The sequence below is a fragment of the Callithrix jacchus genome, chromosome 4 (genome assembly GCF_049354715.1).
Source record: "Callithrix jacchus isolate 240 chromosome 4, calJac240_pri, whole genome shotgun sequence".
In the NCBI taxonomy this organism is placed as follows: domain Eukaryota; kingdom Metazoa; phylum Chordata; class Mammalia; order Primates; family Cebidae; genus Callithrix; species Callithrix jacchus.
The window spans coordinates 106,611,464-106,629,580 of record NC_133505.1 but is presented as its reverse complement, the minus strand read 5'-3'; the positions used below and the strand labels follow the sequence as shown (position 1 = coordinate 106,629,580).

Below are 18,117 nucleotides of genomic sequence, written 5' to 3'. Positions count from 1 at the left end.
AACTTCCATCCTAATCACGACTATTTCAGCAGTGCCTGTGAGACTACCTTAGCTGCCCTCCCCCTGCCTTTCCAGACATCATCTCCAGGTAAGCCTCACTCTGCTTCCCCTATCTCTGCTCCATACATGCTCATTTTAATTTTTTTGGCTGCCCGCTTTGTGCCCAGGATTTCTACATCCACAGCTCTAGCCCATACACTTTCTCCAGAGCTCATTTTCACCTGAACTTCTTGGCTTTATGGTAGCACCTCAGTTAAAATGTGTTCAAAATTAAACTCGTCACCTCCTCTCCAGCTCACCTCTCTTCAATAAATGGCAACCCTATTGTTTTTGCTAAATAAAATTAGGTTTTAGTTGTAGTATAATTTTATAAGCAGATACAGTGCTTGAATCACATTTCTATTCTTCCAGGGCTGGTAATGATGAAGAATTATGAATCAACAATTAACTGAAATTGATTCCAACTTAGTAGAATTCACACACAGAGTCAGCCCCCATTCATGTTTCCTCAACACTCAGAATCATCCTAGCTTTGTCTGGTAGATAGTGTGCCAAGCAGAAAGTGGATAAGAGGTAAAGGGGGATTAAATATTTGCGTACTGTTACTGCTAAGCTGCTAATGAATGTCAAGGATTGTTTCTCCTCAATGTACCAAAACAACCTTTTGTTGTTTAGATCTCTGAGTATTAGATCCCTGAAAAGGACTTCCGGGTTACTTGGGAAGCCCAGGCATGCTCTCCAGTTGTTACCAAAACCGTCTCTAATTTGAGATCTTATTTGCCAGGAAAACTGCTGTAAAAGGTAGTGAGACACAAGGAACTCATCTTAAGCTCAGTCATATGAAGTGTATCACTGAAAGATACCAGGACCCTCAAGTCCATTTACCTGGACAATCCCTTGGCCTTATCCCCTATCAGGTTTGGATCTCTGAATAGTCACATGGCCTTGCCCACTCAAACTGAAAAGCAGGCCCACATCCTCCAATTTGGCCTGAGCTACAGGATCTATCTTTGGCCTTGTTTCCTGGCATCTTGTACAACAGTACCCCTTATACTTGGGTGATAGTTCCAAGACCCCCAGTGGCTGCCTAAAACCATGGATAATACAGAATCTGATAACAATCAATTAGAACATGTTTTGTTCATGTCTTCTACCCATACATTTCATGCCTTTCCAATCTTAACTAAGCATGTATCATGCTCTGTGGCATAACTTCTGCAGTTTGAGGTGTGACAGCAAAACTAACATGAATTTTTTTTCTTCATAATTTCATGGATACACTATCCTTCCTTTTTATTGTATGCCTTAGAAACCTCAGCATATGATTTCTTATGAAGTCAAGAACTTTCACCTTTTCACTTAAAGGAAGCACTTTACAGCTTCTCTTTGGCATATTCAAATTACCAGCATCACTACTCTTATATTCCAGAGCCATTATGTAAAATAAGGGTCTTAGAATATATTCACTACAGATAAAGGGGGATTACTTTATGTTTATCTGACATTAAAAATTGTTTCTTTTCTCTTATACTGTAATGTCTTTGGTAGATGTACAATAACTTAGGCAGAATGTTGTTATAACCATTGTAATTGGATTTTCACCTATATTCTTTAATAAATATTTCTTGAGTGCACTCTGCTGGGGCTAGAATTACAAGGAATGATTCCAGATTATTGCCATAAAGAACCTATACTTTAAAGGACAGTTGTGGGAACAGAGGATTACAAAAGGGTGATGGTGAAGTGTGTCAAGAACAGCAGAGGCATAGGAAAAATACGGTCATTGCTTAACAGGGCTGAGTTCTGAGAAACATGCCCTTAGGCAGTTTCTTCATGGGTGAACATCATAGAGTGTACTTACATAGGCCTAGATGGTATAGTTCACTACACACCTATGCTATATGGTATAGCCAATTGCACCTAGGCTATGAACCTGTATAAAATGTTACTGTACTGAATACTGTAGGAAATTGTAACACAATGATATTTAAGTATCTAGACATATTTAAACATAGAAAAGTTACAGAATATATGGTATTATAGTCTTATGACACCACTGTTGTATATGTAAGTTCAATCATTGTTAATCAAAACACGATGATGCGGTGCTTGACTGTACCTACAACTATCTGGAGGAGTCATTGTAAAAAGTAGCATTCAAATGAGACTTGATGGATGAATGGGAATTTCCCAGAGGGACAAAGTACAAGGAATGGTATTTGTTTTAAAAAAGGAAAGAAAAAGAAGGAGGAGGAAAAGGAGGACAAGGAAGAGGAGGATAAGGGGGAGGAGTAAAAGAAGAAAGGAAGCAAAACAAATGAACATTAAAAGCACAGGTCGGTGTGGGAAAATACCAGTAGTTATGTATTGCTCTACTAAGAGTACAGAGCAGGTGGTGGCCAGAGTGAAAAGCAAGGACCAGATAGATCAGAGGATGTTGAGTGTCATTCAGAGAAGCATCAGTTTTTTATCCCCTACACAGTGTAAAAGCATTAAAGAAACGTAAGCAAAGGAATGCTATGATCAGTTTTACCTTTATATAAATCACTTCAGTAACAATATAAAGTAGAGACTGAAATTAGATGAGAATAAAGAATAACTATAATATTCAGGTGAGAAAAGAAGGTCTGCACTAAGGCAGTAGGAGCAAAGAGAACAAGATAACTAAGGAGTAATTTAGCAGAGAAACATATAGCAACATTTTGGTTCAACTCAGTTGGGGAGCCACAAAACTTTTTACCATTACAGATTGATAGGCTCACCACCTGCTTTTTCTCTAAATTTAAACAAGATAAATAATAGTTTTCAATTTATGATATAACTTTTTATTTATTTCATTTAAGTAGTTAGCGTGTTTTTTTACATTTTCACATCTGGATCCTACAATGAAAAATTGTGAGGAAATCTCATAAATGTTATGGAATCTTTCAACTTCATCATGAAAACTTCAAAGTTAAGAACATAGGGTTCATCCATCTACCTCTTCTAGTATGTGAGCTTTTGGTCTGGAATTTATTTCCAGTCAAGTTGCAATATAAAATCACAAGTAAAATTGCCAAAGTTACTCCACATTACAAGTTCTGACATCATCATAATGCTGCATTAGATATAATTATTCATTTCTCTCTTCCTTTTCTCTTCCCTTAAAGCTGTGACTTGTAAACTATTCTTTTTTGTCTATGAGTAGCATTCATCGTGAGTTGTTGTCTCATACACTTCAAAAAAAGGCAAAGTATAATATTTTGCTGTACAGGGAAAAAGAAAATATAAGTGAATTTTCCCTATATTTATAAATATGTACACTCATATGTGTATACGTATGAATATACACGTGCATATATAAATATACCTATTATACCAACAGTCTATCTTTATGATGTGTATCTAGCAGGTTACTGGGTACTAAAGACCAATATGACCATGCCATCATATTACTTATGATATCCAGAAATTTTGATCCATTTCTCTGTAACATACTAAGAAAACCATAGATTCATTTGGCCAGATGTTTTTTAAATTTTTTGTAAATTAGAGAACACAGAGTAGGATATTCAAAGCTCAGAAGGAAAATGTTTCTCCATCAACAATACAAATTAATTTTTCCAACATAATATGCCTTAAGATTGTTTCTAAAAATCCATTAACAACAGATTTTGTACATTTTATAAATATTTTGCTGTTGTTGAGATATTTACTATTAAAGTATCATTTTAATTATTTGCTAGGCCTACCTAATTTTTCCTGTCTTCATCTCATTTCCCAAAACAAGAGGGTATAGTACTAAAACTGTATAAAATAGCTACCTAAGATCATGATATTAACTTATGTGTCTTTAAGTCAGCATTCTCCAGAATCTAATTTAATTGAAATAGCTTTGCCTGTGTAAACTTCGCCTTTGTTTAAATAAGATTTCACTGTTTAGTTTTGCCTTAAGCAAATGCAGCCTTTTGTTTGTCCATAAAACATTAGATTAAATGTATAGACTAATATGAATAGCTTCTCATCATTCCACATGTACCACTGGCACTTGCCCCCTTTGCTAGTATGTGATGTATTATTGTCATTGAAAACCAGGCCTCTATCTTTAGCCTATTCTTTGGAGAGAATAAACTGTTGGCAAGAAAAACTATCTCCTTACCATTATTGATTTTAAATTTGAAAGACTACATGAGATTCACTCTTTAAATGCAGCTGCTAATGTTCTTAATACAGTGAATAATATGAGTATTTGCTCTCATAGTACACTGAGTTTTTATCTTTATTTTAATACTAGGTACCAGTATTATCTAGCTATCTTTGCTGTCCTAACAAAACTTAGTATTTGGCCTTTTGTAGGAAGTAATGTACAGTAAATGCTATGATCAGATTTGTTCCCTGCAATCCAACTACGGTTTATTTTCTGGTTTGTATATTGATGAATGGTAAGTTAGAGATACTAATGCTTGCTTTCTTTGTTGTTTGCCAGTGGAGAGGGCAAGTACCATGATATTCTTATAACATGTACATTTTCCCTGTTCAGGCAATGCTTGATGTAGCTGCAAACCAGGGCTGGCTGGTGACTGTCCTGAATATCACCAACCTGATTCAGATGGTGATCCAGGGTCGGTGGTTAAAAGATTCTTCTCTTCTTACGCTACCAAACATAGAAAATCATCATCTTCACCTTTTCAAGTAATTGTTTTACATTTCAATGTAATTGTTTTAATTTTTTAAAAAAGTATCTGTGTAGCCACTGAAATGTTATGTTATAGAGAATATTGGTTATTGACGTTGAAAATACCTCTGTTCCCCAGAGTGAGACATGGCCAAGTGACGTAACATTCTTGTTTGGAATTTGATCATCAGTCCTAAGCTGAAATACAGTTTAACCTTCTCCTATCTAAATCATTTTCCATTGGAAGCATTGACTACATTATTATCTTAGAAGACATCATTAAAATGTTTTGTGATCTAAAGCAAAATAAATGACCAATGTCACTGTTGAAGAGATCTGAGGGATCTGAAATCCATTGTCAAAAGTAAATTGCACATCTGCAAAATGTCCCAAACTAGGTAGTTATATATATTAGGAGCTCAAGATATAACCTACAGTTAAGAGTTTATGTTAGCATCAAATTTTTTAACCCATAAGTCTCATGTACATGGCTGAAATACATTCACAAGGAAAAGAACAGTATCTAATGCAGGCAAGACTGGCAGTGTTTAATTGAAAATGTTTCTTTCACACCATGTTTCACACCAGTTGAGAGATACTTTGTAGCCAAAATATTGGTTCACAGTCATGTAGACAAGCAAAACAATCTGGCTATAGCTTGCCATTGTGTACTCCACACTTCTGTCAGCTGGATAGCGGGTGGCAGTTATTTGAGACACCTGGACACAGATGCCAGGAAGAACCTCAGGCACACACAGAGTCTCCTCAGGAAAGTCTCTCAATTTGACTCGAGTATATTGGGTCCCAGGGCAGTTGTCTCCATGGTACATGGGTCCTTAGCATGGGATGTTCCTAGAAACTAAAAGGCACTCAGAGTGAGCTATACCGGTAGCAGGTGGCATAGGGAGAAAGGCAGCTAACTTCCTATGTGTCTGAAGCTGTTTCAGGAGCCCTTTAGTATGGAATAAAAGTTATGGGAGTAGAGTTTCAGCAGTAAAAAAGGCACATTAAGGTACTACCACACAGCACACAGGTCTGCTATGGAAGCTGCTTGGGGCCTGGGAGATTTGATAGAATTTTCCTGTCACCCTTAAGAGTGCTGTATTATATTTTTCTTCTTGCTGGAAAATTTAGTTGGCCTGTATTTCTGGGATCTAGCACTACTTATGCTGTAAATCTCAAAAATTCTCAAAATGAACTTTTAACTTCATGTTCCCAACAATTTATAATTTAAAACTTTACTTAAGTAATTAAAGACATTTGCTGTACCTATTAAGCACATGTCAGGGGTCCAGATCAGTACTTTATCTGCATGGAAACATTACTTCACATTAGTGCCTTCCCGTAGAAAAACACCCAATATCTGTGCACCCTAAGTATTTACTGAGCTCACACATAATTAATACATTTTATGCAGTGATAACAGTACTGCCTTGGACTATTACCCCATGTAAAATGCTAGCTGAATTTTTAAACTTAGCATAAAGGCCTTAAAATGTTATATCTTAATTAAAACAAAAAAAGTTATAATTATATAAACCACCATTGTCAGAAAATCTTGTTTGTACTGTGAAACAATTATTTGGTTGGTTTGATATTATTTCCTAGGAAATGGAAGCCAGTTATAAAGGGCTTGCATGTAAGGAGTCGGACCTCCATTGAGTGCCTTCCTGAACTGATCCATGCCTGTGAAGGGAAAGACCATGTATTTAGCTCCATGGTAGAAAGTGAACTACAAGCTGCAAAAACAAAGCAGGTAAGACCATCTCTTAAGTGTTTTGAAGGCTCCTTTACTCTGAGAAGGTGTACCAAGAGTTTTCTAACTTAGAGCATGGATTTTGGAACCAGGCTCACCTTGTATTAAATTGTCTCTGCCATTTAGTACTATAATTATGAACATGAAAACATACCTGTCTCAAGAAGTTCTTCTGAAAATTAAGCAAGATACTGTTATGTAAACTGCTTTATACAATTCTTGATATAGAATAAGAACTCAATAAATTAGAATTAGAACTCAATACATGAATACTAAAAATAATGAGAGGAATAGTAATTAATAGTAGTGTTGGCATTATGAGTCATTTCAGTATAAATGCTACTAAGCTGGTTGTGCAAAGCCTCCTGTAGCTTGTCCATCATTTAGCTGCATTATCCTAGCCTTCTACTCTGTCTCTTCAGGGTAGTGTTTCTTTCTGTATGCTTGGGCATATTTTCATGCAGTTCCCTCAGTTATTTATTTTTTGCCCCTCTCTTATTATTATAATCACTTTGTTTCTAGATTTGAAAGTATCCTTTCAAATAAACTGTGTGTGTTGGGGGGGTGTGGGTTTGAACCACATAACTTGCATAGAAAGCTAAATCTATATTGTTAAAAACAGCGTGGGTCACGTCTCCAAACAATCTTTAGGAAGACCAAAAATATGAATGAACAATGCCAGAAATATTTGGCTATCTAGACTTCAAGTCTTAAGCAATTTTACCCTAAACATGTCAAAGTAAACATTCAGGATTTATAACATAATAAACATATTGACTTGCAAATGCAGGTATTAAAGAAACTTCTAAACTATGTCTTTTTTTTTTTTCCAAGTGGAACTTATTTTTGAGTAAGACTTGGGAAAACTATAACAGGCATTAATGTCTGATTGTTCAGTTTCTGTTGAACCCAAAATTGGCACAAAATACTATTTAAATATTCATAATAAATGCCTACCTTTCTAACTAAATTACCATCAAAATTATGAATAAAAACAATATATTTAAATCAAAACAAGGCTTCCATTAGCAGCAACAGATTTCCAACACAACATACATTGATGTCAAGCCAAGTTTTAGATGTGATGAAAAACTAGAACATTGTTATAATTAGTTCAGGGAGAACTCAGAAGTAAACTTACTTAATTTATTTGCATAAATTGCCATTCTGTTATCTTTAAAACCAAATGCAAATTGGCTCTGTCTGATATGATGATGGTTATTTGGCTCAAAAGTGCTTCAATTTGCAGAGCAATCTGGTGCCGGCTCTGCAATGAGGCGATCCCAGGTAACATACAAATCCTGAATTATTCCAGAAATTAGTATGTTTAAAGCATCAATTTAAGTGCTAATTGCAGTAGTAATGAGAAAAAGCAGTACGACTGTGAGATTTGCATCTTCTACCCCATCAGTATGCCTGGAACGGCTGCTGACTGGCAGAGGATTTGGCTGCTAATTAAATAATTGTATGCATGGCAGTGCTCTTGCCTGATTCAATAGATGAAGATTAATCCTCAGATAAATATGTTTGGCTGGTATTGAAATGTCTTAGCAGTTTCTTTAAAAATAGTTCATGTTTTATATACATAAATATATATATCCAATAAATATATATGTACACATTGTAGATTGAAAATAATAATAACATTAAGTACTAAAAAAAATACATATATATATGTTAAAGCCAGATATGACATTTGGGGACTTTATAAAGTAAAATCCCAATGAATCACTAATAACAAAATATTATATTGGTAACTAATTTAATGGTACAAGTAAAGAAACATATGAAGTCTTGCTTTATGGGGTAAATGTTACTTGTGTTGTCTGACAAACTCAAATGGTTTATAGAAATGGTATATTTAAGTCCCCTTAACCACTTTTCCAGACTGGCCAGTCCTAGGAGAACATCAAGTGGTACAGCTTTGATACTTAGTGACTATTGGTTCTAGCAGGGGAAAGACGATCATTTGTACTTGAAGTACAATCTGTGGCTTGACTATTTCAAAATCTAGTTCAAGACATAATTTCAGATTCATAAGGCAAGTTATAGGATTGGAGTTGAATTGAAAATTTGCATTGAATTTACATTTTTTTTATTCCTAAGGGAGGTAGTTTGGTTCATCATGGCTACTTCATTTTAATTAGGTATACTCAGCAGCCCTAAAAAAAATCAAAGCCTATAAGGAAATCTATAGTATATATTAAAGGAATAAAAGGAAAACCAAATTTAAAGTACCATGTACTTTTAAAAACTAACTCGGAAGGTAACAATGGATTTTAAAAAAAGCCAATGTATCGAGTTTTCTTCACTAATGGTGATATTGCCATACAATTGAATATGTTAGAAAAAGGTGACCTCATGTTTCTTTTGTTACATCTTTTCTGTAGACCTAGGTATTCACTTATTCAACATGGGTGAGCACTTGCTGTTTGAATACTGATTTTTCACAAATGTCTTTCCACTTCAAGAGCAAGTATAAAATTAAGTAAAATATCTTTTAATGTGTCATTTTAATTGGTATTCTCAGCATGATGATGCCAAAAATTCATACCTGTTTCTAGAAGGAACCCTAGACTTATAGAATTCTTTATGATATATAGAATATAAAGAAAATTTGTTTTCAGAATAAATAGGACAAATGTGAAGTATGGGCCAAAAATATGTACAATAAGTGGTCAACGAAGGATACTAACATCAATAATTGCATTACAGAATTTTTTTCAGGTTTCCCTTATATCCCCAAGTAATGCTTTCCATCTTAGAAGTCACATGAATGTCTGAAAAAATGCTTCTCTAAAACAAACCAGTTCAACAGCATTTTTTAACTTGTTATTTTTTAGTTTGGTCAACAGCTGCTCAGTATCAGAAAGGATTTACAATAAAGGAATCACAAGTTTAATGATAACCCTCTTATAGTTATTTATACAAAGATATTAAAAAGATATTAAAAAGACTAAAAAGCCCATTATTTTTACACATTCATGCATATACACACAAGTACAAGAAAAACTGGGGAAATCTGAACAAAATCAGTGGATTATATTAATGTCAATATCCTAGTTGTGATAAGTACCATAGTTTTGGAAAATGCTACTTTTGGAGGAAACTGGGTAAATGGTCCACAGAATGTCTCTGTGTTATTTCCTACGATCGCATTGAATTCAGAATTAATCCCAACATTAAAATGTTGATATTTTTCTAAAAGCACACTATTTTTTAGTTGATCGTTGCCTTTCATATAAACTATTCCTCTATTATTTTTCTTTTCTTTTTTTATTTAGGCATGGAATTTCTTATCTCACTTGCCAGTGATAAATGTTGGCATAAGTGTTAAAGGCTCCTGGGATGACTTAGTTGAAGGACATAATGAACTCTGTGTCTCAACTCTGACTGCAGACAAACGAGATGACAACAAATGGATCAAATTGCATGCTGACCAAGAGTATGTGCTTCAAGTAAGCTTGCAGAGAGTCCACTTTGGGTTCCACAAGGTAGAGTGTTTGGTTTCCATTCTCAAATATTTCACACCAAGTACCAGCATGCGCCACCACACATATCTGTTATATGACTAATGTGCCCGTGTCATTCATGAATCCTGGTTTCTCAACTGGTCTTAAGCAGTAAGAGTTAGTCTTTTGAAATTCGTGAGTTCTTCTTATGTGCCATTTTTCAGCACCAGAAAATCTAACTTACATAAGAATATATTGCCTAGAGTACTATTCCCAAAGTATGGTATACAGACTCGGTGCAACAGAATTTCTTGGAGTGCCTTTCAAAGTGTGCATTCCTTGGCTCCACTCCAGACTGGCTGAATCAGAACCTCAATGGGAGGGATCTCAAAATCTATACTTTCACTCAATGCCCCAGGTGACTTTTAAGGGCATTAAAGCTTGAGCAGTACTGCCCTAGAGGCACTTTGGTATACAGGAACCACATTAAGCTAGAAGTAGATGAGACTGAATCTTTACCACTTAGCTCTATGAATTTGAATGAGATGTTAAGTTTTTCTGAGCCTCAGTTGCCACATCTGCCTGTGTCCTTAATTTTAATGCATAGGCGAGCTTTGTCAATGTTCATACAGGCCAAAATTGTACAGTATTTTTATTTTAGATTGCTATGCTCTTTTCTGTTGCCTCTGACACCAAAATTAATTATCTGGTCCTCTAAGAATATTAGTACACAGCATGTGGGCAGATTGGTTTTTAGTGCCATAATAATTAAAATAAGAAAGAATTTGTCTTCTTTTTGGCCCAGGGGATTCAGGGCTTTCCCATATCTAGACTAAGCCGTCGGGGTGAAACTGTAGTTCATTAGTATTTTCCTTTCTGTTCTCACACACAAAATGATAGGTAACTTTTTATTGTTAAGATATTCTTTCAGTATTGTACCTTCAAGTATCATCTCATTTGATTTCTAATTCCAAAAATCTGTCAGTATAAGTATGAGCTGACTAGTCTCTGGCATTTCAGAGGCTTTAATATGAGCTTTTTTTTTGAGATGGAGTTTCACTGTGTCTCCCAGGCTCGGCTTACTGCAACCTCCGCCTCCCAGGTTCAAGCAGTTCTCCTGCTTCAACCTCCTGAGTAGCTGAGATTATAGGCATGTGCCATTACACCCGGCTAATTTTTTATATTTTTAGTAGAAATGGGGTTTTACCATGTCAACCAGGTTTGTCTTGAACTCCTGACTTCAAATGATCTGCCCATCTCTGCCTCCCAAAGTGATGGGATTACAGGCATGAGCCACCACACCCAACCTTAATAGGAGCATGTGTTTGTTTGAGACAGAGTTTCACTCATTTTGCCCAGGCTGGAGTGCAAGGGCACAACATCGGCTTCCTGCAACCTCCGCCTCTCAGGTTCAAGCAGTCTCCTGCCCCAGTATCCTGAGTAACTGGGATTACAGGTTCCCACCACCATACCCAGCTAATTTTTTGTATTATGTTGGCATGGCTTGTCTCAAACTCCTGACCTCAGGTGATCCACCTGCCTTGGCCTCTCAAAGTGTTAGGATTACAGGCGTGAGCCACTGCCCCCAACAGTATGTGTTGCAACTTACAAAAAAAAGTAATGATTATAAACTAATAATAGTAATAATCATGAAAATAGCAATAATCATAAAGATAAAATCATGAGGGAAAACTATGATTTTTTTACCTTAATATTTTACTTAAAAATTAGATTTAATCATGCCAAAAAAACTCTAACTTTTGTTTCTGAATGCTGCAAAAATATATTACTCTCTGACCTTCTTTTTTACCATAAGTGAAGCATCTCCCTCTAGAATACTGAGTGAAGTCTGAGAATATATCATTATTAGTATATTTTATGCTATAAAGTTATTGTCTTAAAGAATCATTAGAATAATCTTGTATTTTATAAAAATTGATCTAAAATAAAGACCTCAAATGCTATCATTATATCTAATCTTAGATTGTAGTAATTAATATATTTTACAAATTTCTCTATTTAAAATTTCCCATTTCTCAAAGAAGGGGTTATTTAATATTTCCATATTAAAATATATGCTTTTTTACATGAGTTTTTATTCTTGGATGAGGGGAAAAGTATGTATTTGACATAGTACTCATCATTTTGAGGTCCAGAGTCTAGTCTTGATGGCTTTGTATGTTTGTTTGCTTTCTTAAGCATCAGTTTCTTGTGAATAAGGTTTTGGAAGATTTGGTTAACAGGTTATGTCTCAATTTGTTAAACTACAAATGTGATATTAACGTTAACTGTAGGAATAGCATGAGAATTTGCTGATTTGTTGTCAAGATCCAGAGCATTTTATTCTAACTGGCCAAATATTCTGATAGTTATAGCCACAGCTAGTGTCTATAATGTCCTCAGAGAATCCTGAAGTAAGTTAGATAACAGCATGTCACAGACACCAAACCAGAATGGAAGAAAATTTAAAACATCTCAGATAAATATGCTGAACTATGTTGATGTATGGCCTTCAAGTAAGACAACATAGCCTCTTAACTACAACTAAGTGGCTTAGAAAGTCTAGATATTTTTAATGTTGTATCTTTTTTTCTGGTTTACAGGGAAAGCCAGAGAGCTGTGCAGTTACTCCTCGATTTCCCAAATCAAAAGATGAAGGATGGTTTTTGATATTAGGAGAAGTAGATAAGAGAGAACTTATTGCTTTGAAAAGAGTAGGATATATTCGAAATCATCAGGTTGTTTCCCTTTCTTTTTATACTCCTGAAATACCTGGAAGGTAAGAAAAATCCTACTACTGAAGTTCTGAAAGAATTGAATATGGTTGTGATTACAAAAGTAGTTTTACATTTTTCTTCTATTTTTATATTGTAGATATATCTACACACTGTATTTCATGAGTGACTGCTACCTTGGCCTGGACCAGCAGTATGACATCTATCTCAATGTTACACAAGCGAGTCTTTCTGCACAGGTTAACACTGAGGTTGATGCCCTGACTGACCTGGCAGTAGAGTAACCTGACCTGAACGATCTATTTGAAAGGAGCGGCTAAGAATTCTGGCTGTTCAGTCATCTAGACAACATTGAATTACTTGATGTTTGCCTTGAAAGGATCAACTTCTAACCTCAACCATCCAGGAAATTGACACTGCAGTATTGACTTCAGTGACATAAAGTTAACCACAGTGGCCTTTTAAAAACAAATGTTGCCTTTTATAACATTATCTTCATGCGTTTCTTGATATGTAAGATGAAAAAGCATTTTAATTTGTGTATATTTCAGATGATATTTCAGAACTCTCAATCAAATTTTACATCTCACAATGTACTGTTTACATGAATTTTGGCTGCTTTTTCTTTTTTAAGGAAAACTATATTGAGATGTGGCAGTGTTAGGACATGTAACAGATTTCTAACTCTGCTGCATAAAAGATAAATATAAATCTGTAAGGTGATACACAGTGTGTCTTGTTAGCAAAATTTATACTTTGATATGATCACATTTAGAAGTAGCTTCAAGAATTTCTTATAGTCATAAATGTTGTAATAATATATAATGTAAAATTATATTATGGAGCCTAATGATAACAAAGAGCCTATTAATCTTAGAAAATGTAGATACGGTTACCTGGGAATTAAAATATATAGAGTGCTGCTTCAAGACAAGCTGACTCAATGTTTTCTTCTGCTTCCTTTCCATAATATACCCTTACTCAACTGTTCTCCCTTCTTTCCCTTCTACTTCAAGGTTTTATTTTCATTATATTTCTTACATATTTATTTACACAAGGAGAGAAGTATAATCTAATTCATGTTGGAACATGTACAGATTATATAATACAGTTCTTTGTATTTATGCTTTCCAGGGAAAGTCTGAGACAGAAAATTTTGAGCCCTCTGGGTAGGTTTTCATCTGTAATAAAGAAAATTTCTCTATGTCCCAACAAATTCCATCTTGAAAAATACTTTTTCAAACTAAAAACTTGTTAAAATTCAGTGTTTATATAATATGCATTCTAGTGGAATGAAATTCTTTGTGAAATAATTTCAGTTTTTTTAGCCATAAAATGAATTGTTTTAAAACATTTTCCAATGTAATTGTTACAAGTACTAGAATTTTAAGTGTTTCTGAAATTGGAACCTATTGCTTGTGTATATCTTTTCCATGCTTAAATAAAAAAGTAGAAGAAATAAAAGTAGGTTGTGGGGAACCAGGCATTCACTTCCCAAAATTAAATCTAAGTAACTATTGTGAGCAAACCAAGTATAGTGAGGATGAGGTGTCCCAAGGACTCTGGTCTCAGAAATTTACTTCATATAAAGAGTTCGCTCTGTTTTTACTTTGGCAAAGTTTATTTCCTAATTGGAATTCATATCTTAACCATTGTTTTAGTGGAAGTAAAAGAAAATGAAGATTATAGATATATAGATAGCAATCACCAGTCCATACAGGAACCTGAGGGGAAATAAACTCACTGATTTCATGTTTGCCAACATCATTCCTTTTTATTAGAGAGCAAGCAGACTTGGGGAGTTGGGGAGTCTCCTTTACTGGACATATGACACAGGGCATAGGAACAATAAGAAAGTATTTCTGTTGTACCCAATAGAGAGAAGAAAAATAATGTGAAAAATTTAATCTTATTCCAATGAGTGACCATACTATTTATCTACAACTTTTTTTTTTTTTTAGTTGGAGTTTTGCTCTTGTTTCCCAGGCTGGAGTGTGATGGCGCAATCTTGGCTCACTGCAACCTCCGCCTCCAGGGTTCAAGCGATTCTCCCGCCTCAGTCTCCTGTAGCTGGAATTACAAGTATGAGCCACTATGCCCGGCTAATTTTGTCTTTTTAGTAGAGACGGGGTTTCTCCATGTTGGTCAGGCTGGTCTCAAACTCCCGACTTCAGGTGATCCACCCTCTCAGCCTCCCAAAGTGCTGGGATTACAGGTGTGAGCCACCATGCCCAGCCTATCTACAACTTTATCCACACTCATTACACAACAAAAATTTTAGTGTTAAATGTGTCTTATGATATATGCCAACATAATCTAATTAGTATTAGTATTTTCAGATCTGCAAGTCATTAACTTCTCATAACTGGCCAAGAATTTTGCCACTATTTAAAATAATTCCAAATCCTGATATTGAGAAAATGCATTTCTTCTAAAGTTTCTTAGGGGGGGGGTTGTTTTTGTGGGGAGAAATATTGTGATAAAAAGTTTCAGTGGGCTGTATCATAAAGTGCTTTCTTAACTGATGTACCCATAGCCCACTTATCTCAGATCATGCACCTCTGGGCTGGCTATTACACTGTACAACTGATATCATGGCAGGTCATTTCATATTTCTTTGGAGTTTATCAACTCAAAATAATTGAAGTTTCCATCGAGGTTTTTTGTAGGCACTGTGTTGTGTAATCTGATACCCACATGAATCAGAAACATATCCTGCCTTCAAAAAGGGTAGCCTGGGAATGAAAAGATTTTCATAATTATAATAAAAAAGTAATTGAAGTGATACTAGTGATGGGGGGAAATGCTATGGGAGTTCAGAGGTAAAATATTACTTAGAAAAATCATGAAGGGACATTTAGGCTGTTTTTAATGTGCTTAAAGTTGGGAAGGCACAGACGAAGGAGGACCTTCCAGGTAGAATAGCATTAACAAGGTTTGGAGCTAGCCTAGCCTAGAGTGGCTAGATCTGCATTCTCAGAGACATGAAAGGGATCAATAGGCAAGAAAAAGGGGACTCTGTGAAATGACTGTAAATTAGAGAGTAAAGACTGTAACTCTTATGTGAATACAATGGAATTTCTTGGCAAGTCACCAGAGGTCAGGGTTTGACTGTGTGGGAGCTTTCTTTCTGAAAATTAATCTGGCCTAGATGTAGAGATGATATGGCCAAGCAAGGAAGTATAACAGAAAAGCCAAGGAAACATCATTTAAAATCTAAGTACAGTAAGGAGTCAGGAAGGACCAGAAGAGGTTACGACAAAGAACATTCTGAGAGTAGAACAGACAGCCAGTGCAGAGAGGAGACAGCCAGGAGCCTGGCAGGGCATGTGTCCATTTCTGTGGTGGGTGGTGGGTACTAAATACTGACAAGAGGTCAGGGAAATGAGAACCAAGTCTAAGGCTCCTAACTTTGGGAGCAGTGGATTATGGATGATTGTAAAGAGTAAGTTTAGCTAAATAGAAAGAGAAGAAGTTGTGATTTCAAGAGGTAAGGACCAGAGTGGGCAATAAGAAAGGAGAGGCAGTGAATGAAGAAAGTGATTCTACCGGCTTCATTCAGCAAAGATCCAGTGTTATCACCTGCATTGAAGATGACGACGATAGAGCAGATGGGAATTGGTAAGAATCAGCGTGTTTCCTTTCAACGTTCTCCCCTGCAATCCTCATTCCTGTACACATACAAATATATGTATTTGCCCTTATCCCCACCATTACCACCACCAAGCTAAAAACTAAAACTCCTCACACATTTCCCACAATATTTGGGTTGTCCTTAATCTTACTCTAGGCAAGATGGATTCCAGTTCCCTTGCTACCAGGTCTGTCTCTTGTTACATTTAGAAACAACTGGAATTCAACTGTCACAAACAAACTTCCCATCCCCAAGATCCCTGACACCAAAACATAGGAACTTTAAGTGTAGGGATCCTTCAGCCCCAGTAATAAAAAAATTTAAAGAGGGAAGCTACATATTTCCTTGATGTGAATAAGGAGCCCTTCTCATACTTTAAAATCCCACTGCTGGCTTTGATGGGAAGAGGATACAGTGGTGGGATATTCAGTCACCGAAAATCATCTGTCTTCCCTTCCATTTATACCAACAACACAATAAAGTCCAAATATACAAGATTGACCCCCTCCCTCAAATTTTGACTGCCCCTTCTCGCAATTTAATCCATTACCTTAGAAAATTACACATCACTTCGCAAGCACATGCTCCACACATACCTCCAGTTGCTCAGGACCAAACTTTAGAGTTATTACTGACTCTGCTTTTCTAATCTATTAGAAATTTAATTAGAAAACCTCAATCTACATCTAACCTGTCAGCAAACCTTTTCAGCTCTACCTTAGAAATCTATCTGAAATCCAGCCACCTTCCCCACTGCCACCCTATCCACTCCACCTCCTGGCTGGCCTCTGCAGCTACTCTTGCCCCTTTTCAGTTTTTACACAATTTGTTTTTAAAACATAGGTCTGATCATGAGTTCACTCTGCTCAAAAGCTTCCAGTGCCTTTCCATCTCACAATAAAAGCTGAAATCCTTAGAGTACCTACAAGGTCCTGCACAGTGCTGCCTTCTCCCATCACTACCTTCTAACCCTCCTGCTTGCTACACACCAACCACAGGAGTCACCTCCCTGTTTGTTGAATGCTAATGGCTTTGCCATTCTCATTCATATTCTCCCTCATTTGGATGACCATTGCCCCTAATACCCATATGTCTTACCATCTTATTTTAAATGGCAAACCCACCAGACCTATCTCCCTCTCCTGTTTGTTTTTCTCCATCAACACTATGAAAATATGTGTTGGTTTATTATTACTCTCTTCCGACTGTGCTTCAGGAAAGCAGGGATTTTTGTCACTTTTGTTCACTGCCACAAAGAAGAACCTACATTTCCTGGCATATGGTCGCCCAATAAATATTTTTTGAATGACTAAATGAACACAGAGGCACAGGGGAATTACAAACCACCCCCGCCCAACACACACACACAGTTAACCACCTATTCTTCTAGAGATAACACCTACTCTCACACTCACCAAAAGCAAGGTACTAACCACTGTCTTGTATCTTTTGTCAGCAGAAAAGGTATACTTAAGTTAATTGGCAGTTTTATGATGATGATTGTTATTCCTTATGGAAAAAGAGAATGTGGAGTTTTGTATAGTAATGGATCTTAGGTATTACAGATATTTTAAAACTTCCAATGATCATAGAATCTTTCTCACTTGAAGTTTAGCTGTTTCTCTCTCACCAGTATCTTTCCTTCCCTCCATCACTGCTGCTATTTACAGTGAAAAGACCCCCAGATAGGATGGCCATATGGTTAAGAATATAGAGTGATAATAATTTTGGGCCTTCTGTCTTTAGAAATAATCCAAAATGAGTAGGTAGAAATTATTTTATGAGCTACCTTCTTAAAAACCTGAATTAAGTTTCGTATCTTTCAACTGAGTATTACTGAATATAGAATTTGGCTTCAGAGATATGTATTAAGCCCTTGGATTAGC

General features: G+C 35.9%; 1 protein-coding gene across 9 annotated transcripts in view; it reads left to right on the top strand.

The window, feature by feature from the left end:
* The window catches only part of ASCC3 (activating signal cointegrator 1 complex subunit 3), a 369,134-nt gene extending 355,606 nt beyond the window's left edge, over positions 1–13,528 (top strand). For all 9 annotated transcript variants that reach the window (XR_013534438.1, XR_013534439.1, XR_013534440.1 and 6 more), the window contains 5 exons: positions 4,520–4,671; positions 6,263–6,410; positions 9,695–9,904; positions 12,466–12,641; positions 12,737–13,528. Coding sequence is in view for 4 of the 9 variants with exons in the window: in XM_002746863.7 (XP_002746909.4) it covers positions 4,520–4,671; positions 6,263–6,410; positions 9,695–9,904; positions 12,466–12,641; positions 12,737–12,881 (831 nt within the window). In the remaining 5 variants the exon portion in view is untranslated. The remainder of the gene's footprint in view (positions 1–4,519; positions 4,672–6,262; positions 6,411–9,694; positions 9,905–12,465; positions 12,642–12,736) is intronic.
* Positions 13,529–18,117: the final 4,589 nt, after the last annotated feature.